General features: G+C 43.8%; 1 protein-coding gene across 1 annotated transcript in view; it reads left to right on the forward strand.

The window, feature by feature from the left end:
- The first annotated feature begins 4,098 nt into the window (after positions 1-4,098).
- ENTREP1 (endosomal transmembrane epsin interactor 1) overlaps positions 4,099-27,159 on the forward strand; it is a 96,681-nt gene continuing 73,620 nt past the window's right edge. Inside the window, exons 1-2 of the mRNA XM_075827938.1 lie at positions 4,099-4,645; positions 25,963-26,019. Of these exons, the coding sequence (XP_075684053.1) occupies positions 4,280-4,645; positions 25,963-26,019 (423 nt within the window). The 5' untranslated portion in view covers positions 4,099-4,279. The remainder of the gene's footprint in view (positions 4,646-25,962; positions 26,020-27,159) is intronic.

The following is a 27,159-nucleotide window of genomic DNA, read 5'->3' on the forward strand; positions in this document are numbered from 1 at the left end:
AATGGCGCTCTTTTGCAGGGGAGTGTTATCTACATGGGGGGGGGGGGGGGGTCAGAGGGAGCCCCTGACGCCACTGTCCATATATGGACAGTGACATCAAGGGCTTTCTCAAGACAGGAATCCCCAGCCAGGGATCTTGCGTTTCTCTGGCCAGGGACTCCATAGTTGAAAGCCCTGACTTCACTCTTCATATATGGGCAGTGCTGTCAGGGGCTTCCCCGGGCTCAGCACTCAAAGTAGTGCTGTGCGCGGGGAGTCCTCGGCCAGGACCAGTTTTTACCGGCCGTTACAAGGATTGATTCCTGAAAAACAGCCGGTAAAAACTGATCCAATGACTTCTATGGAAGCCGTCTGGCCGTGAAAACGGCTAAAAATAGGACATGTCCTATCTATTGATAGCTGATATTCACGGGCCGTTAAAAAAACAGCCGTGTGAATACACCCATGCAACTTCACTGTTCTGAAAACGGCCGTGTGACGGCCGTTATAAAAACCATTGTGTGAATGTAGCCTTAGGCTATGTTCACACGCACACGGCTGAAAATTACGGCGCTGTGTTCAAGGGAAAACAGCCTCTGATTTTCAATCGTTTTTGAAGCAGAAAATGTTTTTTGAGTCTTTTTTTTAGATGTTTTTGAAGCTGTTTTTCAATTGACCCTATAAAAAACAGCTCCAAAGACAACTCAAGAAATGACATGCTCCTTTTTACGCGCCATTTTTTATGCTCCGTTTGTTAAACCATAAAAAAAACACCCCGTCTGAACTAAACGCCGTTTTTCCCACTGATTACAATGGGATGAGATGTTTGTTGGCATATAGCAGCATTTTTCAAGGCGTATTTCGAGGCGTTTACGCCCCGAAATACGCCTGAAAAGAATGTGTGTGAACATACCCTTAGAGTTCACATGGAGTTTTTTGGTGCTGATTCTGACATAGAAGCCGTGTTGGAATAAGCGCAAAAAAACAGCCCAAATCCATTGATTTCAAGGGGAGGCGTTTTTTTTCCCGGGTGGTTTGGCCACTTATGGAAAAAAAAAAGAAAGTGGCATGCTCTTTCTTCGAGCAGTTTCCGCCTCTGACCTCCATTGAAATCAATGGTAGGTCAGAAAAAAGCGCTTGTTTCTGAGTAGTTTTTTTCTGAGGCTTTTGCCCGCGGATCTTTATTATATTCAATGGTTGTAGCAAAAAACGCTGCAAAAAACGCTGGCAGTTCAAAATCTGCTTCCTGAAGAAATTTTGAGGCAGATTTTTGCTCCCTGCAAGAAAAAACTCTGTGTGAACTAGGCCTTAGAAGTATTTAGGGGTCATTTTTTAGATTGGGAATACTTGGCTTCGAAACATTAAAGCGACTGTACAATCCCCTGACTGGTTTATTATTCAGGGTCTCGGTAGCATTAAATAAACCTCCTTTGGTGGGTGTTGATGACTACCACCGGAATAGTGTCGCCTATTAGCCTCTAGAATGACCGCGCAAGAGAAAGGATGCCAGGGCTGCATATACCTGGTCAGCCCTGGCATCGTCTCCCAAGTGACTGTCCAATGGGTAAGAAACATTGGTCTAGGGCAAAGACAGTATAAATGATCTTGCTAGCCATTACTATTCAGTGAACAGACTAGAAGAAAAAGGGGAAAGGGTAACCTGTTGTACCCCCTAGAGAGGGTGCCCAAAACAACTGCCATACTGGCCTCTACCTAGGGGCGTAGCTAGGGGGGGCAGGCGGGGCATGTGCCACGGGCGCAACTCGGTGGTAGGGAAGGGGGGCGCCGAAGAGCAGCTGATCGCTGTTGACAGGCGCCCCGTATGTCGGACACCTGCAGCAGCTTTAGGAAGAGCCAGGAAATTACGGCATTCTCACTGGGGTCTGTGACAGCCAGGGAGTGGACCAGAACAGTCACCTTACCTGTCACCTGACCTCACGTCAGTGACATGAGGTCAGATGACTCAGGTCAGGGGACAGGTCCACTCCCGTGCTGCAGCCATCCAGCTCTGCCTCTACTCTGTGCTCTGCTGTTACACACAGCCGAGAAGCAGAAGAGGAAGCTGTTCTGACCTGTCAGCAAGGAGACATGGTGAGTGTTTGTGTGTATATGTGTGTGTAGTGTGTATACAGTGTGTGTCTCTGTCTTTGTATGTGTATATGTTACAGTGTGTGTGTGTGTGTGTGTGTGTGTGTGTGTGTGTGTGTCTCTGCATGTGTTTGTCTCTTACATCTACTACATTATCTGTAATCAATTATCACTGTGTTATCTGTGATGTTACATAGGACTGCAGGTAACATCTACTACATTATCTGTAATCAGAGAGTTATCACTGTGTTATCTGTGGTGTTACATAGGACCGCAGGCCACAGCTACTACATTATCTGTACTCAGAGAGTTATCACTGTGTTATCTGTGGTGTTACATAGGACTGCAGGTAACATCTACTACATTATCTGTAATCAGAGAGTTATCACTGTTATATGTGGTGTTACATAGGACTGCAGGTAACAGCTACTACATTATCTGTAATCAGAGAGTTATCACTGTGTGTTATCTGTGGTGTTACATAGGACTGCAGGTAACACTACTATCTGTATTTAGAGAGTTATCACTGTGTTATCTGTGGTGTTACATGGGACTGCAGGCAACATCTACCACATTATCGGTAATCAGAGAGTTATCACTGTGTGTTATCTGTGGTGCTACATAGGACTGCAGGTAACACTACTACATTATCTGTAGTCAGAGAGTTATCACTGTGTTATCTGTGGTGTTACATAGGACTGCAGGCAACACTACTACATTATCTGTACTCAGACAGTTATCATTGTTATATAGGGCTGCAGGTAAAATCTACTACATTATCTGTACTGTGTATATATGTGCCTGTGTGGGTATATATGGGTCTGTTTGTGAATGTGTCTATGTGCTTGTATATATGTGCCTTTTATGTATTTGTATATGTCCCTGTCTGTGTATTTATCTGCCGGTGTGTGTGTGTATATGTGTCTGTACGTCTATATATTTACCTGTATGTATTCCAGAATGTGTGTATGTATACTTGCCTGTATGTCTAAATATCTGTCTTTATGTATGCACAGTATATATGTTCCAGCTTGTCCATATATGTGGTTAATTTTTGGTTTGTGTAGGGGGCGACAATAGAGAGCCATCCAAGCTAAGGCCGGCCCTGGCTGTCACCAACCCTATTCAGAAGGAACTCCGCCGCTGCCTGCGCCGAATGACCTCCTCGGCTCCTCCGGTAAGTCACACCAGGCAGAGTGGTAGCGGTAGGCTACCGCTCACCGCTCTGTTCTCAGTGTGGCGCTAAGTAAAAGGGGGGGGGGGTGTGGCGCTATTTACAAGGGGGGAGTGTGACGCTATTTACAAAGGGGCAGCGGGCTGTGTGTGGCACTATCTACAGGGGGGGGGGGGGGAGTGTGCCGCTATCTACTAGGGGGGAAGCGGGCTGTGTGTGGCACGATCTACAAGTGGGGCTGTGTGCGGTCTCTTTAATTTATTTTCTTTTAATTTATTTTTATGTTAATTACATTATAGAACTATAGCGCTTGTAAAATGTAGAAATGCTTTTATACTCGCGTTACATTAAAAAAAAATTTGAAAAATAATTACATCTCATTGATTGGTAGGGAAAGCAAACATGGCGGGGGAAGGAGATGTCGGGAAATAAGTTGGGGGGGACCAATCTGAATCTTTGCCCCGGGTGCAGGAGAACCTAGCTACGCCTCTGCCTCTACCCCTGGTATGAAGTGATCTCTAGAATAGTGGGGTTACATTCTGCCAACCCGTCACTGTCTCTAATGTCGGGCTCTGCCACAAACAATTCTAATACATATTCTTGACTTGACTAGGGGTCTGTCTGTGGAATAAATCCTCTCCTGTCAGCCTGGTAAATAACTACAAGTATATGATGAGAGGTGATGGCACTGTGGTGCAGTATCTTACATGGGAACAGCTCTTTTTCTCCACACACCCTCCCTGAACCAGAGCCAGAAAATGTGTAACTGAAGCTCCGCTCCCTCCTACTAAACTCGAGTTATTTTAAAACTTCTATGTCGGATGGTCGTTTGGGAACAACATAGTGGAGCGAGGGAAGGGGCTGGCAGAGAGAGGGCTACAGCGCAGGAAGTAGGCATGGGGTCAAGCCTACCCTGTGTACTGTGCCCTGTAACGGCTCTGCCATAGCAGCGACAGGAGTTATTGGGCTGAGGGATTCTCTGTGTTCAGGTTTCGCCCTCCCCTTTGGACGGCTCCTACTACCATCCCCTCCCCAGTGATGTCTCTCCCAGTGTTACTTCCTGGCTCCTGCTGTCCCATGGCCGGGCTGTCTTCTTCCATGGGTAATGCGGCACCTGTTTCTGCTCAAGGCGGAGACCCTTCTCACCACCGGGCACGCAGAGGCCGCGGGGCGCTTCAGCACCCTAGATGTTCAGCCACGCTGAGCCTGTGCCCCCCTCCTCCACCTCTATCGAGCAGGCGCCGGGCTGGCTCTGGGCTCATCCTTCCAGGGAGACCGCTGCTTTCCCTGGGATTGTTACAGCTGATCCTGGGGTGCTGCACCGTGGCTCTCAGTTTTGGGGCTCTGTCACTCAGCAAGAGCCCCCAGATCAGGAGCTCATGTCCCTTCTGGGCAGGATCGTCGGTGAGTAGCAGACACCTGTGGTGATGATAATATAGTTATTGTGCTGTATTGTTTATATCCATTACTATTCTCTCTTTTAGCCATACATTGCAATTGTTTCTCCAGATTCAGAGCATTATTTTCCATCAATCCCAAAATTTGAAAAATCCAAAACGAGTAGAACTCTGTCAAAATGGTCACAATACTTTCTTACTGACCCATCATTCCGGAGTTAGCCCCCATAACTGTGTGTGTCAGCCAAGGATGCCCCATAACAGTGTGTTTCAGCCGAGGATGCCCCCATAACAGTGTGTTTCAGCCGAGGATGCCCCCATAACAGTGTGTTTCAGCCGAGGATGCCCCCATAACAGTGTGTTTCAGCCGAGGATGCCCCCATAACAGTGTGTTTCAGCCGAGGATGCCCCCATAACAGTGTGTTTCAGCCGAGGATGCCCCCATAACAGTGTGTTTCAGCCGAGGATGCCCCCATAACAGTGTGTGTCAGCCGAGGATGCCCCCATAACAGTGTGTGTCAGTCGAGGATGCCCCCATAACAGTGTGTGTCAGTCGAGGATGCCCCCATAACAGTGTGTGTCAGTCGAGGATGCCCCCATAACAGTGTGTGTCAGTCGAGGATGCCCCCATAACAGTGTGTGTCAGTCGAGGATGCCCCCATAACAGTGTGTGTCAGTCGAGGATGCCCCCATAACAGTGTGTGTCAGCCGAGGATGCCCCCATAACAGTGTGTGTCAGCCGAGGATGCCCCCATAACAGTGTGTGTCAGTCGAGGATGCCCCCATAACAGTGTGTGTCAGCCGAGGATGCCCCCATAACAGTGTGTGTCAGCCGAGGATGCCCCCATAACAGTGTGTTTCAGCCGAGGATGCCCCCATAGCAGTGTGTTTCAGCCGAGGATGCCCCCATAACAGTGTGTTTCAGCCGAGGATGCCCCCATAACAGTTGATGAACGTCCACCCCCAGACGAAGGCAAGTACGCCGAAACGCGTGTCGGGGTGGACGTTCATCAATTGCTCTAGCACTTTATGGGTTAGTACGGTCATATCTTTTCTAGATCGTTGTTGTCTGTTTGATGCAGATTATTATTGAACATGTTTGTATATACAGTTGTTCGTACATTCTCGTCTGCATTTACACAATATACCTTATTATCTGACCCATACATATGTTGTTTATCACCTTTTATGTGCATGAGTTTTTGATGTGCGTTCTTCTTTTAGTGTGTCTGTGGACCTTTTTTCTATGCTTTGTTTTAGTATTCTCAATAAAGATTATAATGTATATTTGATACCTTACAATTGCGCATTGGATCTTTTTTTGGTTTGGTCATTTAGTCTGGATGCAGGCAAGTATACACTAACTGACTTTTTTGATCAACCCCCCCTAACAAAACAATTTTTTGACACATTATATGTTTTTGGTGGGTGATCACTACTATACTTCTCTTTTTGGTTGTGTAGATGTTTGGAGGCGTTCAGCCCCCGTATTTTTAGGCGTTTTTCAGGGCATTTACGGCCCGAAACACGTCTGAAAATAGGTCGTTTAGAAACGTCTGAAAATACGGAGCTGTTTTCAAGGGAAAACAGCGTCTGATTTTCAGCAGTGTTTTAAGCAACTTGCATTTTTTGCGCCGTTTTTCACAGACATTTTTGGATCTGTTTTTCTATTGAGTCAATGAAAAACGGCTCCAAAAACGTCTCAAGAAGTGACATGCATTTCTTTTTACGAGGCGTCTCTTTACGCGGCTGTTTTTAAAGACGGCCACATAAAAAACTCCCCGTGGGAACAGAACGCCGTTTTTTCCAATTGAAATCAGTGGGTAGATGTTTGGAGGCGTAAAGCCCCCGCATTTTTAGCCATTTTTCGGGGCGTTTACAGCTCGAAAAACGGCTGAAAATAGGTTGTGTGAACATATTTTAACAGTGTGTGTCAGCCAAGGATGCCCCCCATGTCAGTGTGTGGGGTTTTGCCCCCCATAGCAGTGTGTGTGAGTCACGTATGCCATCGATAACAATGTTTGTCAGCCACGTATAACCCTATAACAGTGTGTGTCAGCCACGGATGCCCCTCCTAACATTGTGTCAGCCACGGATGCCCCTCTTAACATTGTGTCAGCCACGGATGCCCCTCTTAACATTGTATTAGCCACGGATGCCCCTCCTAACAGTGTGTTAGCCACAGATGCCCCTCCTAAGGCTGGATTTAGACGAACGTGCCGTTTTTGCGCAGGCAAAAAATGCAGTGTTTTGCCTGCGCAAAAAGCACTTAACAGCTCTGTGTGGCCTCCGCATATGATGCGCGGCTGCGTGCTTTTCGCGCAGCCGCCATCATTATGACACTCCGTTTGGATGTTTGTAAATGCACGTGGTGCTTTTCTGTTTTCATTCATCCTTTTGACAGCTGTTGCGCGAATAGGTGCGTGATGCGCGGAAAACGCCCAAAGAACGGACATGTCGTGACTTTTTTTTCAGCGGACTCACGCTGAGTAAAAATCGCGCACATGTCTGCACGGCCCCATGACTAATATAGGTCCATGCGAGGCACGTTAAAATCACGCGCATTGCACGGACGTATATCACGTTCGTCTGAATAAGCCCTAACAGTGTGTGTCAGCCACAGATGGCCCCTATAACCGATTGAGTTGATAAATGATAAAAAGTGTATCAAGTATTTTGTTGGTAAAGACCAAATAACGTTGGTACTATATTTCTAAACACAGTATTGGACGGCCTGCAGTCAGTTATTGTTTAGCAACGTTGTGTCACAGCAATAATTCTCAGTTTGTTTGTTTGTGAAGAGGTCTTTCTACTGAAGTGAACTACTTGTTTTTAAGATATAGTGGAAGAATTTCCACATTGTAATTTAAGTGCCCACTGTCCTCTATGGAAAAATGATATGAAGAACTGATAACATCTGTCTCAAGTGTTTGGGAAAAAAAAAAGTACAATAATTATTCAGTGCAGTTAAATCTTAAGGGCTTTCTGAAAATAGACTTCTGTGGCATATTGGCATAACATTCTGACTTTAAAGCCGTGTTCACACAGAGTTTTTTTGCAGGCAGATCTTGATCTGCCTGCACGCCGTTTGCCGCGTTTTTTCGCTTGCGCCCATTGAGCGGAATGGGCAAAAACGCAGCGATATACACTTTCTCTGCCTTCCATTGATGTCAATGGGAGGTAAGAGACGTAAACGCCCGAAGATAGGGCATGTCGCTTCTTTTTCCCCGCGAGCGTTTTTTTCTGCTCGTGGGAAAAAAACGCCTCCGCCTCCCATTGAAATCAATGGGAGGCATTTTCGGATATTTTTTTCACGTTTTCCGACGCGGTTGCCGCGTCAAAAAATCTCTGTGTGAACAGGTCCTAAAGGGTTTGTCCGCTTTGGACAAACCTGATTTTGTTAGAATGGTCGTTGTTAGGACTCCGAGTGATCAGCTGTAATCGGTTAGTGAACTTGGCAGCAAGTGTTCAATTTCACTTCAGCGCCATGACAGAGAAATGATGCATTACACAGTGCTCATTCAAATCAATAGACTGTCAATGGGATGCATAGATGTGTTGGGTCCTCCAGCGTGAGAGGCGCTCTTTGTAGCCACCCTGCTCTGGCTAATTGTTGAGTGTCCTGAGCAGAAAATCCCCCTTTTATTTAGTAAAAATTCACTAATATAGTATTTTGTTTTTGTTTTTTAAACCAGACAACCCTTTTAATAGAGGGTATCTTGACATGTGGTTCTACTTTGGAAACCCAGCACCCATAATTCGGAGAGTCATTTTCATTTTTGTACATTTCTATTGTCATATCACAAAATGCATTTGATCGAAACGGAAAGCATCACTTTATTGCTGATGAGAGGGTATGGCGAAGAAAAAATAAGATCCTATGGAGAAGTAGCGGCTTTATTCAATGCCACTTATCCAATTTCATTGTCAATTGTTAAAAGAACTGTTCATCGTTTCGAAATAACCGGTTTAATTAAAGATGTACCAAGATCCGGAAGACCCAAACATGCTAGTAATGATGAAAAAGCTTTAGCGCTCTCTCTGAAATTCACAAGCGACTACCGAAATGTGTACACATGAAATCATGTTACAATTGTAGACACGGTCCGTTTTGTATCGCCGAGGCCGATTGCAATAATACGTAATTTAAAGTCACCTTGATGTGACATTCCCAAGCTCGCACACGCACCCACACACATTTAGGATTTTACCCGCGGCGTACATTTTGGGTAATGCTAACACCAGCTGTAGCCGATAATGAAGATGATAACTTTAAAGTTAAATATCTCAGCGAAAAAAAATCCTATCTCAAAATCGATTACGGCATTGTTTTCATATTGAAAAGAGCTTTCAAATGAGCCCCCACTCGGCCCCCCATGCCATTTAAGATTTTGCTGCCCCTGCCAACCCCATCGCCCCCAAGGGGGTAGGGTCTTTTTTTTTGCGTTATCTGGTAGATTATATGACCCCATTAAATCCCACCAAATTTCAATATATATATACATACATACATACATATATTCATGCATGCCTCGTGTGTGTGTGTGTGTGTGTGTGTGTATATATATATATATATATATATATATGTATGTATACATGCCTTGTGTGTGTATATGTATACATGCCTAGTGTGTGTGTGCCTATATATATATATATATATATATATATATATATATAATCACACACACATACATACATATGTGTATGTATACATGCCTCGTGTGTCTTTTTGTACAGTATATTTGTGGTTACTTATTTATCTGTGGAGGGCAGCAACTGGCTGGGACCCCCAGTGATAAGGAGAACAGGGGACCAAAAGTCCACCGAAGTTTTCCATGAGAAACCTTGGACTTCCAGGGTTGGCGTCGGCAGCTCCGTAGAAACTAATGGAACACAGGTCATGCTTGTGTGCGTGCGTGACCAGCGCTCCTTTCATTCTTATTGAGCTGCCGGACGCAGACCCCGGTAGTCCGAGGTTTCTCATGGAGAACTTCGGGGGACTTTCGGTCCCCCGTTCTCCTTATCGCTGGGGGTCCCAGCGATCACACATGTATCCCCTATCCTGTGGATAGGGGATACATGTGTTTTGTGGGACAAACCATAGGCTACAGGCAGTTTTTTTTTGGGGGGGGGGGGGGGGTTGGGGCTGTATGGTGTTATCTACAGGGGGGAGGCTGTATGCTGCTATATACTGGGGGGCTGCATGGTGCTATATTCAGGGGGACTGTATAGTGCTATATACAGGGGGGCTGTATTGTGCTTTATACAGGGGGGCTGTATGGTGCTATCTACAGGGGGTGCTGTGTGGTGGAATCTACAGGGAGGCACTATCTACAAGGAGGGGTTGTGTGGCACCCAGGGGAGATGGGGCCCCAGTCTTTCCTACTTACGCCCCTGATAGTAGCAATCGCTTGTCCCCATACATTGCTGGTCATTGCTCCTTGTGAATGGAGCAAACGAGCATGTGTTGTATTGACGATCGGCGCCCATTTTCACGTCAAATATCGGGCCGTCTAAAAGAACCTTTAGGTTAACTGGGACATACATAGAAGCCAATACGCTATACATACAGGTATTTGTAGTAGTCTCTGTAGAACTTTGTTACTTTTTTATTTCAATGTTGATCGTAATACATTTTTATTAATGTACACGTCCGTAGAGTGTCATTTGCGGGCCGTCGACAATCACGGACCGTGCACACACAAAATGTGCATTAATTTCAATGAGCCCCAACCACGATTGCGGATCGTATAATGACATGTCCTATTTCGTTTTTTTCAGTCTGGGCTCCCGAAACCGTGGTCGTGTGCATTGGCCCATAGGTTATCATGTGTTTTATACTATCTACAATTGCTGCTCCACAATTGCGGATAGTATAAATGCACGGTCGTGTGCATGAGGCCATAAACACTTCTACAATACTAATACATATTTCGTCATAAGGGGTCAAATTTCCGCTTTATTTATTGGAAGTGCTGCTAATTAAATATTTTGCTCATACGGGCACGGTCCTACGTAGTGGCGCCCATAAACCACGGCTGCGTGCTGTGGGCGGGATTTTTAAACTGATTGTTAATGGCTTCACTGTTTTGCGGATAAAACTGCTGTTTACCTGCAAAAACAATCTGTTTGTACTTCTCACCCACCACACGTGGCCATGGACGTCGTTACATGGAACCGTACCCTAAGTTGGAGTGAAGTGTTTAATATTTAATTGACGATTCCACAAAAGGTCAAGTTGTTCTTTAATAAAAGTAAATCTATTGTCCTACAGATTTATTAGCACCAAGTATAGTTGACCTAGTTAGGCCATTTTCAGACGTTCAGGATTTGCAGACATTCCTCATCCAATGCTAGTGAATAGGGTTTTTGTTTCCCAATTCACATGCAGCGGAATAATGAAAATTCTGTGGATTTAAAAATATATAGTATGTTCATTATTTGTGCATATTCCGCATGGTAAAGTTGCGTATTAGCCCCATTAAATACGATAGGACTATTTTGCGTGTGGATCTGCTTGCACATCTACAGCAAAAGGCAAATCTTAAAAGAGCCAGACCCCTGAACGGGACGTCGATGATGACATGCCGTACATTGTGCTAGTGAAATTCCTGAAACTAACATTAATTATAATAATTAATAATATTTTTTTTTTAGTGCAGTTTAGGACGCCATAAAAAAAAAAACTTTGTGAAGGAGGCTAAAAAGAGTTGCCCCATCAAGACAACTCCACTTCCATATGCCGTATAAGGGCTTATGTGCGTCATAGAGAAGATTCCCTGCTCAAGACCAGCTTTATTAGCGGGATTAAAGAGCTAGTCTTCTTTGGAGACATCACCCCTAAGCCTTCTATCAGACAAATATGTTTGGAGTATTTCATTTCCCAACGTATACCACTGACGGATGCAACCGTATAGGCATACAGTGTCATATGTCACCCAGAGACTACCATGTTAAAGAAAAGTATACTTTGCTTGATTAATTATAACCCTCTATGCCATTTGTCAATCGATTAAGCATTTAGCCCTTTTTTAAATCCTGACAAAGAATCTGCCACATCTGTATCTGACATAGTATCTACTATTACTACCTCTTGAGGTAGGGCATTCCATAGTTTGATTACGCTAACTGTACAGAACCCTTTGTTATACTGATATCTGAATAGCCAAATTTCCTCCACACGAAATGAATGACCCTAGTCCTTTGAAAAGTCCTTAAAAGGAATAAATCATGCGCCAGTTCTTTGTATTGACCACCCATATATATTTTTACATGTAAATGAGTTTACCTTTTAGGCCCTGTTCACAGGGTGGAATTTTCGCAAAATTCTGCCTCCTGTTCATTTCAATGGGAGGCGGGCATTTCTTTTTCCTGCTTGCTGATTTTTTTTCAGCTAGTGGACAAAGAGGCTTCCTGCCCAATCCTCAGGCGTATTCCTCCCATTGGAGTGAATCGGAGTAGGAATCTTACTGCCGACGGCAAGAATAATTCTGCGCTGGATTTTGCGGCAGGACCCCCCCAAGCAAAATCCGGCGTGTCAACATGGCCTAAGAGGTATTTTTTCCCAGCTAAACAAGCCTGATTTTTCTAGCTTTTCACTATTAGGCTATGTTCACACGGCATATTTTGCCGAGTTTTTTGACGCGGAAACCGCGTCGCAAAACTCGGCAAAAATGGCCCTAAAATGCCTCCCATTGATTTCAATGGGAGGCGTCGGCGTCTTTTTCCCGCGAGCAGTAAAACTGCCTCGCGGGAAAAAGAAGCGACATGCCCTATCTTCGGGCGTTTACGCCTCTGACCTCCCATTGACTTCAATGGGAGGCAGAAAAAGCGTATTTCGCTGTGTTTTATGCCCGCGGCGCTCAATGGCCGCGGGCGAAAAACGACGCGAAAATCGGCGTGCAGGGAGAGGAAAATCTGCCTCAAACTTCCAAACGGAATTTTGAGGCAGATATTCCTCCTGCAAAATACTCCGTGTGAACATAGCCTTAGGCTGGATTCACATGAGCATGTTCGGTCCGTAAAGGACGGAACGTATTTCGGCCGCAAGTCCCAGACCGAACACACTGCAGGGAGCCGGGCTACTAGCATCATAGTTATGTACGATGCTAGGAGTCCCTGCCTCTCCGTGGAACTACTGTTCCATACTTAAAACGTGATTACAGTATGGGACAGTTGTCCCGCAGCGAGGCAGGGACTCCTAGCGTCGTACATAACTATAATGCTAGGAGCCCGGCTCCCTGCAGTGTGTTCGGTCCGGGACTTGCGGCATATATGGACAGCGATGTCAGGGAATTCCACAGAGTCCCGGAGCAGAGCCTGTACTAGCGGCTCTGTGTCCCGCGGGCCGCAGATGACTGCCCCAGGGGCTGCTTGCGGGCCGTGTGCTTGAGACCCCTGCTTTAGAGCATGGCTGCTAAACGAGGGATGGACACCTGATTATCTGTTCCTTATCTGCAATTCTTAGGCCCCATGCACGAACGTGCTTTTGCGGCCGCAATTTGCCCGAAAATCCATGGGAGAATTGCGGCCCCATTCATTCCTATGGGGCCATGTACACGACCGTGGTTTCCACGGTCCGTGCATGGCCCCGGAGCCTGGACCGCAGAAAGAACGGGCAAGCTTTATTACGGACGTGTTTTGCGGTCTGGGCTCATTGAAAATAATGGCCATGTGCACAGCCCACGATTTGCGGGCGGCTCTCAGGTGACACTCCGTGGCCGGCCGACCCGAAAATCACGGCCGTGCACATGGCTACGGTCGTGTGCATGAGGCCTTACGGTTATTTCTCTGCAATGGTCCTGCATATAAAACTAATTATAACAGCCTGTCCTAATAAAATCAGTAGAAATTTTTGAGGCTTTAATGTTTACTTACACATTAGATTTATACTGGCCAAAACGGCTGATTTCTAATGTACCTCCCAACTCTCCCCCCCCCCCCCCCCCATTGCAGATGTGGAGGGAGACTAGCATCGGCCACTTGGATTTCAACATGCCCTATCCTTTTGCTCTGAGGGGAATACATGCACGCTTGGCAGAGCTAAGAAGGGTGGGGAGGAATAGATACCCGACAGCTATCTAATGTGTATAGCCAGCCTTAGGCTACATTCACATGTGCGTGGGCAACCTAGGACGTGAAAAACGGCCGTTTTTCACGTCCGAGGGGCACCCATGCGGGACATGTTATCACGCATCCCCCATAGACTAGAGTCTATGGAGGGATGCGTGAAGTGCAAAAAAATAGGACATGTTCTGTTTTTTCATGGACCCTTCACACGCTCCGTTAAAACAACGGTCGTGTGAACGGCCCCATTGAAGTACATGAGTCCGTGTGACGGCCATTGTTTTAAGGCCATCACACGGACGAGATACTCGCTGGTCTGAATGAACCCTTAGACTACTTTTGATGACTTGTTAGGCTTCGTTCACATCGGCGCTAGGGCGACGTTCCGCCGGTTCTTTCCGTCGGAACGGAGCCCTGGCAGCCCTGCGAAGCCTTACTGAATTGTCACCAATTGTTAAAAACAATTGGCTTTAACATAAGGTCATTTAAGAAGGACAGCTGTTGAAGGAGTCTTATCTACTGATCAACCGCTTCTTGGAAAGCTCCAGCAATAAGCTAATCACTGTGGGTATGGCTTCTCTAACCGTCAGTGATGAGTCTGGGGAAGCTGGGTGCAGTGTTTCTGTGGATTTGTATAAGAAACTGTTTTGAAGAACAGTGTCCTTGCACTATGGCTTTAGAAAATGAACTGCAACGGACAATTACAAAATGAGATAGTGGTTTAAAGGGGTTTTTCCGATTTTATGCAAATAATGTTTAAAGGATTATTACCATCTTATAAAGTGACCACTTTCTGATCGATGGGGTCAGTCCTCTAGGACCCCTACCGATCCTGAAAATAAGGGGGCCGCAGCACTGATATATCACCTCGTCCCCATGGTATTCTCGGCCACCCAGCTTTGCAGGGATTGGCAGCCGGCCCAATTCTCATGGGCTGCCTTCACTTTATAAGATGGGAATAACTTTTTAATCCCTGTATAAATGAAAAGTCCTTCAACTTTTTAATATTCTTTTTGTTTTTCACCATTTTAAAGATATTTTTTTGATCTTAGTGAATAAGAACACTCAGAGGCAGCAAACCTGTAAATACCTAGTCCTGCTCTTTGCTACAAAGTGGATCCAGACTGATGCATTTTAGCAAACTAAGTGATTTGAGCAGCTGATGTATATAGCTCCCAGAGACTGAATACAAATGTATCCACTTCTCTGCTGAGCCTTTAGACGTCACGGTCAATAGCGACTTTGGCATCAAAGTGGTTTTATGGAAGGATGGGGATCCCTCTGTAAGCCCATCAGCGCCCGACACGATCGTGAGTTGCCATGGCAGCCAGGAACCTAACAAGACCCCGGGTCTGCCTATAATGTATTATAAAAGCGATCATAATTGGGACAAAAAAAATCTTAAAAAATAGTTCAATATAGTGTACTAAAAAAACTATATTTTTTTCTCTTACAAAATGATGTATTCTGAAAAAAACAATACATAATTGGTATCGCTGCAAACTGAAGGACCCGTATAACAAAATTAACTTGATATTCATACCTCATGGTAAATTATGTTTAAAAAAGAGAAGAAAACTATGGCCGAATGCTGTTTTTTTTTATACACTACCCCCCCCCCCCCAAAAAAAGTAATTAAAATTAAGTAATACGTTTTATGTACCGTAAAATGGAACCAATATAAACTACAACTCGTCCTGCAAAAAACAAGCTCTCATAAAGCTACATCAATGGAGAAATAAAAAAGTTATGGCTCTTAGAATATGGCAACACAAAAACAAATTCTTTTAAATAAAGTGTTTTAATTGTCCAAAAGAAGTAAAGCATAAAAACATACATAAATTTGATAATGCCATAAACACAACAACCCACAGAATGAAACGAACCTTGTCCTTTATACACAAATCACAAATTAAAAAAAACAATCGCAGAATTGCTGTTTTTTTTTTTTTGTTTTGTTTTTTTTTTTTGTTTTTCCCCAACCCCAAAAAAAAAATTCTAAAAGTTATTCAATACATCAAATGTGTTCCAAAATGATGGCATTGAAAATACAAGTTGTCTGGCGGCTATGTAGACAGAAAAATGTTAGCGTTATGGCTCTTTGCATTACACGGCATTGCAATGAGGGAAAAAATGCTGCATTCTTAAAGAGGCTCTGTCACCAGATTCTCTAATCCCTATCTCCTATTGCATGTGATCGGCGCTGCAATGTAGATAACAGTAACGTTTTTAGTTTTTTTTAAAACGTTCATTTTTGGCCAAGTTATGAGCTATTTTATATATATGCAAATGAGCTTTGAAATGGACAACTGGGCGTTTTTTTTTTTCGTTATGTCCAACTGGGCATGTATTGTGTTTTTAACTGGGCGTGTTTACGTGTATGACGCTGACCAATCAGTGACCAGTCAGCATCATACACTCATCTCCATTGATTTATACTGCAGCGATGTGCAGCCACATAAACAGAGATTAACGTTAATCAAGTGTCCTGATAATGAATACACATGACCATCCAGCCTGGACGTCATGTGTATTCAGAATCCTGACACTTCTGACTCTTTTCTTTGAGATTTCCAGCAAGGGAAACGAAATCTCGTTTACCTCCGTAGTCTCGCGAGATTACGTCTGGCTTGCGGGAATCTAACAGAAAAGATTCAGAAGTGTTAGGATTCTGAATACACATGATGTCCAGGTGGTAGTGATGTATATTCATTATCAGGACACTTGATTAACGTTAATCTCTGTTTATGTGGCTGCACATCACTGCTGTGTAAATTAATGTAGAGGAGTGTATGATGCTGACTGGTCACTGATTGGTCAGCGTCATACACGTAAACACGCCCAGTTAAAAACACAATACACGCCCAGTTGGACATAACGAAAAAAAAATGCCCAATTGTCCATTTCAAAGCTCATTTGCATATATATAAAATAGCTCATAACTTGGCCAAAAATGAAAGTTTTTAAAAAAACAAAAACGTTACTATTATCTACATTGCAGCGCCGATCACATGCAATAGGAGATAGGGATTTCAGAATCTGGTGACAGAGCCTCTTTAAAGGGGTTTTCAGAGATACATTTTTATATCGTCAATTAATCGAAGGTCTACTCCACACTAACATTGTAATGTATAATGTTCTTCCTTTATATTTCCCATTCCTTTTGACACTACTTCTGGCTTTGGCTCAAAAATCGGCATAAAAGATGCGATCAGACGACAAATGGACGTTCCGTTCCCGCCATCATTGTCCCGAGTAAAAGGGCATTTAGTTAACTTGCCCCACTGTGTCTATTTTCGTAAAGTCCCATTAATTTCAATGTAACATCTAGCAGTTGCTTTAACCCCTTGCTGACATTTAGAAGTACAGTTACGTCATAGCCGCCTAAGGGGAAGTATGGAACAGGCTGAGTCCACTCCCTTCTCACCTGGTGTCGGCTCACTGCAAGGGCTGGGATAACTAAGATCCTAGGCTGTTTAACCACTTTGATATCGTGACCGTGGCATCTAAGCCGTCAGAAAGGGGTGTCGATGCATACTAAAGGCCCCCAGGTATTCATTCTTTGTATTCCTATTAAACAGAGCGTAATAGGAGCCGTTATAAAAAACAGCATACTGCAATACATAACTATTGCAGTATATTGTGCAAGCGATCCAACGATGGCGTGTTCAAGTCCCCTAGGGACTAATAAAAAAGTAAAAAACTCAATATATTTTGAATGATTAGTTTTTTTCTTAGTAAAAGTAGGAAAATCTAAAAAAAACTATATCAATTTCGTATCGTTGTAATTGTATTGACCCGCAAAGTAAAGTTAACAAATCGGGTTTGCCACACGGTCAACGCCGTATAAGCGAAACCCAAGAAACATTCCAACCCACAAATAATTATTTTCAGTTTTCTAGTACATCATATGATACAATAAATGGTTCGGTGACAAACTACAACTCGTCGCACAAAAAACAAGCCCTCATACAGCTATATCGACAGAAAAATCAAAAACTTATGGCTTTGGAATGTTGGGAGGAAAAAATAAAAAACTGAAAAATGGCTGGGGAGGCAAGGGGTTAATTTTATCCAATTTTAATTGTGCCCGAACACTCCTTCAGCCGACAGCTATCTTACTTGATCTCCCCATGTTATTCTGATAGGGCAGTGGTTCCCAAGCTTAGAGGCCGGGACCCCCTATTGGCCAAGACTTTTGTTTGGGACCCCCCCACTACCATACTTAGCCCCATTTTGACTCACGTGTGTCAACATCATTTGTAGTTCGATGCCAGCGCTTAGCTCCATTAGAAAAATAAGTCCCTGCAACATCGAAAACAACGACAATTGTGCAGGGTTTGGGAGGGGTTGGCTCAAGGTATCCTGCTGCTGTGCGTCGCTGAGGCTCGACTATGGCTGCTGATGGTGGGTCATGTGACCCGACCCGTCCATCAGAGGCGTAACTAGGGGTTTAGCACAGGTGAAACATATCTGAGTGGGCCCCTACCCAGTATAATGTCCCCTTAGTGCCCCCCCCCACAGGATAATGCCCCTATAGCCGCCCCACACATTATAATGCCTCTATAGCTGCCCCCACACAGTATAATGCCCCTATAGCTGCCCCCACACAGTATAATGCCCCTATAGCTGCCCCCATACAGTATAATGCCCCTATAGCTGCCCCCACACAGTATAATACCCCTATAGCTGCCCCCACACAGTATAATGCCCCTATAGCTGCCCCCACACGGTATAATGCTTCCATTGCTGCCCCCACACTGTATAATGACCCTATAGCTGCCCCCACACAGTATAATGCCCCTATAGCTGCCCCACACGGTATAATGCTTCCATTGCTGCCCCCACACAGTATAATGCCCCCATAGCTGCCCCTACACAGTTTAGTAACCACTTAGTGCCCCCTATACAATATAATGCCCCTATACCTGCCCCCACACAGTATAATACCTTTATAGCTGCCCCCACACAGTATAATGCCCCTATAGCTGCACCCACACAGTATAATGCCCCTATAGCTGCCCCCACACGGTATAATGCTTCCATTGCTGGCCCCACACAGTATAATGCCCCCATAGCTGCCCCTACACAGTTTAGTAACCACTTAGTGCCCCCTACACAATATAATGCCCCTATAGCTGCCCACACACAGTATAATGCCTTTATAGCTGCACCCACACAGTATAATACCTTTATAGCTGCCCCCACACAGTATAATGCCCCTATAGCTGCACCCACACAGTATAATGCCCCTATAGCTGTACCCACACAGTATAATGCTTCCATTGCTGCCCCACACATTATAATGCCCCTATAGCTGCCCCTACACAGTATAATATCCCCATACCTGCCATCATAGCTCCCCTCCCCACAGTATAAAGCCCCCCATAGCTGCCTCAACACAGCCCCAATAGTGCCTAATAAAATATATACTCACCTATGCCCGTTCCCACGACGGGTGGAGGAGATCCTTCTGCTCCTCCAGTCTGTTCAGTGTGTGGTTCAGCACAGAAAGGCGCGATGATGTAACTACGTCGTGCCTGTCTGCACCGAGCGTCTTACCGCTCACAGTAGAGTGAATGCTTTAGGAACGATCCGTCAGCTCCTTGCTCCAGCATTGAATTCCACTTTATCTGCGTCCTGAGGACGCAGATATAGTTGAAACTGGGATATCAGTGAGTGGATCACGACCCACAGTTTGGCAAACAGTGTGATAGAGCTACAAATCCTCCTGCGGAGACCGTCTAACTTTAGTCTAATATAAAATTGTGTGCCTACACTAGGGGGAGCTTAGGATCTTACTGAATATTCTTTATACATTAAACTCAATGCAAAAACCGTATACAGTAATTCCAAAAATCCCACTAAAGATCCAAAATAGTTTGTACGAAATCACGGAAAAAATGCAGAAGTTACGCAAAACTGCAGGAAATGTGCTTTTGTTTTTGTAAAGAAACGTGCATTTCTGCTTCGGTTTTGCACAATTACAAAACCTGTACTTGTTAATACACCCTAAAGCCAGTTGGCTGTTCCAGTAATTATTTATGTGTTTTTATAGTCATGGGGCATTGGGCTGTCCATTTGGTTGTATTGGTCCACTTTATTGAGATTTGCGTTATTTGCATTTACTTTACCATTAAAGATTAATTTTCTGTTGATCAGCGTGCCATTTAATTCTTTATTGCTACACAATAAAACATTTAAAAAAAGTCTGGGGGGAGAAGGAGGTTGAATATTTTGTGTATGGTATAAAAAAAGAAGGCAGGAGCCTATAAGTAGCCCTTGTATAAAATCAAAAATAATTTTTGTTATAATTCTTCTTAAGCATGTATAAACATGTTTCTTTATTTGCTTTAGGGGGAGTTCACACAGAGTTTTTTTTGACGCGGACACCACGCCGAAAAACGCGCCGAAAATGCCTCCCATTGATTTCAATGGGAGACGGAGGCGTTTTTTTCTCGGGAGCGCCTATCTTCGGGCGTTTACGCCTCTGACCTCCCATTGACATCAATGGGAGGCAGATAAAGCATATTTAGCTGCATTGTATGCCCGCGAGCGAAAAACGCCACTAAAAACGCAGTGAAAATCGGCGGGCAGGCAGAGGCAAATCTGCCTCAAAATTCCAAACTGAATTTTGAGGCAGATTTTCCTCCTGCAAAAAACTCAGTGTGAACCTGCCTTATGTTACAGCTTTTTAACAGATGTCGAATAATTTTGGTAGCATCTGCGTGCATGTGTACTGCTAAAGGGAACTTGGTATTTTGAGGTAAATGTTAGATGTGTGTTCGTTTCCTCTTATGGGAGTCCGAGTACCTTTCAGGGTACTGTTATTGTAATGTTATTGTATTGAGCTCCGTTGCTTTCAGGAAGGCTGGAAAGAAGTATTGAGATACTTTAGCAGCGTTAAACACAGTTGTTTATTTTTACACGTCAGCTAAATTCCATCCACATGTTGACATTAAGTGAACCCAAGAAGAGTACTTCGAAAATAAGTTACACAGATATCAATCGTAGCAGCATAGTGCACTTCTAATATTGAGAAAAGTTGTACTGTAGCTATCAACATATAAAAGATAACCGATACCAAGAACTGAGCTTAAATAATAATATAGTAGACATTTATGATTCATAAAAAATAAATAGGGATACTAAACGTTATATGGCCAAAACACATTACACCTACAGAAGCTTTATTGACATCCCATTCTTAATCCATAGGCGTTAATGGGAATTTTTGCCCATTCATCTAGCAGTGAATTTGTGAGGTCAGACACTGATGTTGGTCATGGCTCGCGATCTCCATTCTAGTTCATGTCAAAGGTGTTCGATGGGGTTGGGTATCAGGGCTCTGTGAGGGCCAGTCATGTTCTTCCCCACCAAGTTCAGCCTATCATGCCTTTATGGACCTCGCTTTGTTCACTGGGGCACGGTCATGCTGGAACAGAAAAGGGTCTTCCCCAAACTGTTCCCACAAAGCTGGAAGCAAGCTATGGTCCAAAATGGCTTCGTATGCTGAAGCATTAAGATTTCCCTTCATTGGATATAAGGGAGTTAGACCAACCCCTGAAAAACATCCCCATAGCTTTATCCCTCCTCCACCAAACTTCACAGTTGGCCCAATGCAGTCAAGCAGGTACATTCTCCTGGAATTCACAAAACCCAGACTCGGTCATCAGACTGCCAGATAGAGAAGGGTGATTCAACACTCCACAGAACATGTTTCCAGTGCTCCAGAGTCCAGTAGTGGCGTTCTTTACACCACTCTATCCAACGCTTGGCATTGTTCTTTGTGATGTAAGACTTGCATGCAGCTACTCGCCCATGGAAACCCATGACATGAAGCTCCCAACTCTGCGTATCTACAGCAAAAACCGCAAGCAGGGAAAAAAAAAAGACCTAATTTCTGTTTAGAATAGAAAAGTGTCTATACTCCCCTCCCATGGCATTGCCATAGCGGCGGCTTGTCCCCTCGGCTGTTCTTCGTGCTGTTTGCCTCCTGTGATGACGCTGCGTCCCATGTGACTGCTGCTGACAATCACAGGCTAGACTTGAGGAGCAGGAACTCGTGGCTAGGGAAACACCATGGGAGGTGAGTATGGACTTTTTTTCTCGCTTGAGCTTTTCTGCAGTGGCCATTTCGCTAGAAAATCTGCACCAAATTGAACACAATTTGGTGTGTACTTTCGGACGGAATTCCTTACGGATTCCGGGTCAGATAGGCGACTGACTTTTCCGTACCGTATCCGACCCGTGTGAGCACAGCCCAAGAATTTATTTATATGAGTTATGTTTCCGTAATCGTGGTAAAAGCACAGGTGTTCCTTTTTTTTGTTTTTTTTGCAAAATGGCATGGTTGTGCTGCGATTGCAAAAATTGTAGAAAAAAATGTGGCCAAAATGAAAAAAATCACGCTGCGTCCTGTGGGGATGTAACGGATTACTAAAGTATAGGGTAGTTTGTCCACCACTTGTTAAAAGTGGTACTATACAGTTAAGGCTTCGTTCACATCTGCGTCAGGGCTCCGTTCCGTTTGACGGGATGAATAGCGTAGTCGACTACGGTATTCATCCCGTCAAAACGACTGAACTTTTGCACAACGGAGACAAACTGAAACCTTTGGCACCGGGATCTGTCACCTTTGAAATCAATTGTGATGGAAAAGGAAACCTTTGGTTTCAGTTTGTGTCCGTCAGGGCTCAGTTCCCTAGGAACGGAGACCTGATACAGATGTGAACGAAACCTTAGGGTATGTTCACACGGCAGCGTCCAAAACGTCTGAAATTACGGAGCTTTTTTCAGGCGTAAACAGCTCCTGAATTTCAGACGTAATTGCTCGTACTCGCGTTTTTTGCGGCGTCAATTACGGATGTAATTGGAGCTGTCTTTCAATTGAGTCAATGAAAAACGGCTCCAATTACGTCTCAAGAAGTGACATGCACTTCTTTGATGCGGGCGTCTTTTTACGTGCCGTCTTTTTGACAGCGGCGCGTAAAAAAAAAGCCTGTGTGCACAGAACATCATAACCCCATTGATTTCAATGGGCAGATGTTTGCCGGCGGTTTGGAGCCGTATTTTCTAACGTAATTCGAGGCGTAAAACGCCCGAATTACATCCGTAAATAGGGCGTGTAAACATACCCTTGTTATTGCATGGAGAACAAAGAATTTCTTAAATATAAACATGTTTTAGCTGAAACCATGGGCACCGGATCCGTCACCATTGAAATCAATGGTGATGGAAACGGAAACCTTTGGTTTCAGTTTGTGTCAGTCGGGGCTCCATTCCGATGTTGCGTCGGAACGGAGCCCTGACGCAGATGTGAACGAAGCCTTATTATTGCATGGAGAACAAAGAGTTTCTTAAATATAAACATGTTTTAGCTTTGTTTAATTCGCAGCTAGTTTGGGCCTTAAGGACACAGTGTTTTGTTTTTTTTAGTTTATTATCTCTGTGTACAAAGAGCCACGACTTTTAACATTTTCACTTTTGTGGTGTACAATCGTATTAAAAAAAAAAATATTCACTGTTCTTGTAGGGGAATGTAGAAAAAAACAGCAATTCTTCCATTATTTTACGGCGTTTACCATAAGGTATAAATGTCATGTTAACTTTATTCTGCTTGTCGATACGATTATGGCAATACAAATATTTTTTTTAGAAGGGTTTTACTACTTTTGCACAATAAAAAAAACTTTTTTTTTTTTTTTTAAATCATTTTTTTCGTGTAGCCACATGCTAAGGCCTTATTCAAACGAACGTGTCAGTTTTGCGCGCGCAAAAATTCAGTGTGGCATCTGTATATGGTGCGTGGCTGCGTGATTTTCCCGCAGCCGGCATCATTATGACACTCTGTTTTTTATGTTTACAAACATAAAAACAGGAGGTGCTTTTCTGTTTTCATTCATTGTTTTTACTACTGTTGCGCGGATCACACGCGGCGCCTGGAAGTGCTTCCGTGTGCCAAGCGCGATTTGCACGCACCCATTGACTTCAATGGGTGCGTGCTATGCGAAACATGGGCAAGTATAGGACATGTCGTGAGTTTTACGCAGCGCACATACGCTGCATGAAAATCACGATCTGTCAGAACGGCTCCATTGACTTACATAAGTCTGTGCGACGCGCGTGATTTCCATATGAGTGGCAGGGACGTAATACACGTTCGTGTGAATAAGGCCTGAGAGACATTTTTTTTATTTTTACCATCAACAGGGCCTGTTTTTTTAAGGGATGTTTTTTCATTGGTACCATTTTGGTCTACCTAGCACTTATTGATTAACTTTTATTACGGAGATACGGGGAATAAAAAAAAAATCCAATTTCGAATTTTTTTTCTTTTTTTTGCGGTTCTATAGTACTGGTCGTTGCAGCGATGCCAATTATGTATACTTTTTAAAAATTCTCCAGTAATAAAATGTTTTCTAAGGGAATAAATATATATTTTATTTTTTTTTACTTTAGATTCTTTTTTTTTCTGAACATTTTATTGAACTTTTTTTTTTTTTTGACCCGCTAGGGGAATTGGCCACGCGATCGTTTGGTTACTTACATAAAACACTGTATTACTCCTGTATTGCAGTGTACTATCTCTGTCAGTGTGGCGAGGGTACTGATGGTGTAAAATAAGGAGCCTCCTCCCTCTGTCTAATCACTTAGATGCTGCGGTTGTTATAGACATTTACGGGGCTTTGTGCTAACTACATAGCTCTGGCGCAGTAAATGTACGCCACATGTCGCTGAAGGGGTTAAAGTGCAAATCGGTGGAGGTCCATGTTGTGATCCCCTGATTATTAGAATGACAAGGCCTGCACTGTGCCTTTTTAGTTGGGCGGTTTTTAGGCTCTTCAAGCTCCGTTGATGGCACTGCTATTAAAATAAATGGCACTGTAATACTATATAGCACCATCAACACAGATCGAAGATTTTGAGATTTCCAAGTTAAAGCTAAACAGAACAGTTCTAAGCAGAGCACTACAGGCTACGTTAACCCAAGCTAGGGCCTCGAGCTTAGATATCATACGACAGGTCTCAATGGCATTCAAGGTCTATAAGGTTGGGCTCCCATGCAGTGTAAACACTGCGCAATTTCCACAACGGAAAAGCATTTACGGTAGCAGCAAAGTGGATGAGATTTCTGCAAATGTCAAGCATATGCTGCAAAATAAAGAACGCGGTAGAGTTGTGCCGAAACTGGTGCGACTTTCAAATCCACAGCATGTCAAATTATGCTGCGTATTTTGAGCGGAGATGCTGCATGTTTGGGCTATAGATGTGAATAGAGAGCATAAATTCCACCCAAAAATATGCAAGTTGAGTTTTGTACAGCGTTTATGCAGCGGAAACGCAGTAAAAACCTCTAGAAATCCAATCCGCAGGTGCACGTAACGTTTTCTACGTTCAATACTACACACTAAACCTGCAAATGAACCGCTGTGGAAAATCTGCAGCGTTTTCCGCAACAATACGTGCAAAAAAAACAACACATTATTTGTTGCGGATTTCTGTGACTGTTTTACCTGCTGATTTTAGATGTTTCACTGCAGATTTTCTGTTGCAGAAAATCTGCAGCGTATCCTGCCCGTGAGAACATAACCCTTAGGCTATGTTCGCACTGGGCGGATACGCTGCGTAAAATCGCAACATCTAATTTTTTTGTTGTTGGTTTTATCTCCCCATTGAATTCGATGGGGAAAACCCACAACAAAAAAAAGCAGCAATTACGCAAATACAATTGACAAATGTTTGAGCGTTTTTTTCCGCTTATCATTTTCACAGCATGTGGATGAGATTTGTTCACATCTCATTCATTTCGCTGCTACTGTATAAGGCTCCGTGAACTTGACCGTGCCCGTAATCACAGCCCATGATTGCGGGCACTGACGGGCCGTGCTGCCATAAAAATACTGAAAGGTGTCCGTGGCCAATAGAAATGAATGGGTCAGTAATTACTGTCAGTATTTACTGTCCGTAATTACTGTCCTGTGCATGTGGCCTTATGCTGTGGATTTTCCGCAACGAAATCCGTTAACTGTGGGAGTGATGCTAAATCTCATTTCAGGCTTCACAATAATCCAACCATATATTTGGGGTTTAAATAGGACATTATAGGAATGAGTAAGTAAAAGAAATGCATTAATTCAGCCCCCCCCCAAAAAAAAAAAACACAACACCTCACCACGGTAAAATAAACACACAGGAAAAATAACAGGCATGCATGAATTATTGAGATTGATTTTGGACTGATCTTTTTTTTTGCAGGTAATTCTGTCTGGTATTATAGGACTAACTACATGGAAAAAGCCCATGGTCCTTCTGGTGAGTAAAATACACTGGCAGATTTAACCACTTAGAACAAGAACTGGATAATGTTGATTAGATGCATCTTTAGATCTTGAATGAAGGAACCATATAAATAGAGTTGTTTTTTTTAGTTTGTTTTTTTAATGTAATGCAGTTGCAGTGCATGAGAAACGCTGCTCCTCTATTATTTTTGTTGCCTTGCATTGTCCTACGAGCTAGTCCCAGCAGATTATAGTCTCGGCTCTTGCATTTCCATTGGTACATGTTTGCTTATATCTTTCTACTCACAATCTTTTGTGAACATGAAATAAAAGATTTTAGGCCAGCGTTCAAACTTGCTCCCCTGTCAGTAAATCTACATTTGTGTAGTTAACACCTTAAAGAGGCTCTGTCACCAGATTTTGCAACCCCTATCTGCTATTGCAGCAGATCGGCGCTGCAATGTAGATTACAGTAACGTTTTTATTTTTAAAAAACGAGCATTTTTGGCCAAGTTATGACAATTTTTGTATTTATGCAAATGAGGCTTGCAAAAGTACAACTGGGCGTGTTGAAAAGTAAAAGTACAAGTGGGCGTGTATTATGTGCGTACATCGGGGCGTGTTTACTACTTTTACTAGCTGGGCGTTGTGTATAGAAGTGTCATCCACTTCTCTTCAGAACGCCCAGCTTCTGGCAGTGCAGACACAGCCGTGTTCTCGAGAGATCAGGCTGTGACGTCACTTCCCCAGGTCCTGCATGGTGTCAGACGAGCGAGGACACATCGGCACCAGAGGCTACAGTTGATTCTGCAGCAGCATCGGCGTTTGCAGGTAAATCGATGTAGCTACTTACCTGCAAACGCTGATGCTGCTGCAGAATCAACTGTAGCCTCTGGTGCCGACACGATGCAGGACCTGTGAGTGACGTCACAGCGTGATCTGCCAGAAGCTGGGCGTTCTGAAGAGAAGTGGATGATACTTCTCGTCAGAACGCCCAGCTAGTAAAAGTAGTAAACACGCCCCGATGTACGCACATAATACACGCCCACTTGGACTTTTACTTTTCAACACGCCCAGTTGTACTTTTGCAAGCCTCATTTGCATAAATACAAAAATGGCCATAACTTGGCCAAAAATGCTCGTTTTTTAAAAATAAAAACGTTACTGTTATCTA

Source organism: Rhinoderma darwinii, chromosome 1, assembly GCF_050947455.1.
Source record: "Rhinoderma darwinii isolate aRhiDar2 chromosome 1, aRhiDar2.hap1, whole genome shotgun sequence".
Taxonomy (NCBI): Eukaryota; Metazoa; Chordata; class Amphibia; order Anura; family Rhinodermatidae; genus Rhinoderma; species Rhinoderma darwinii.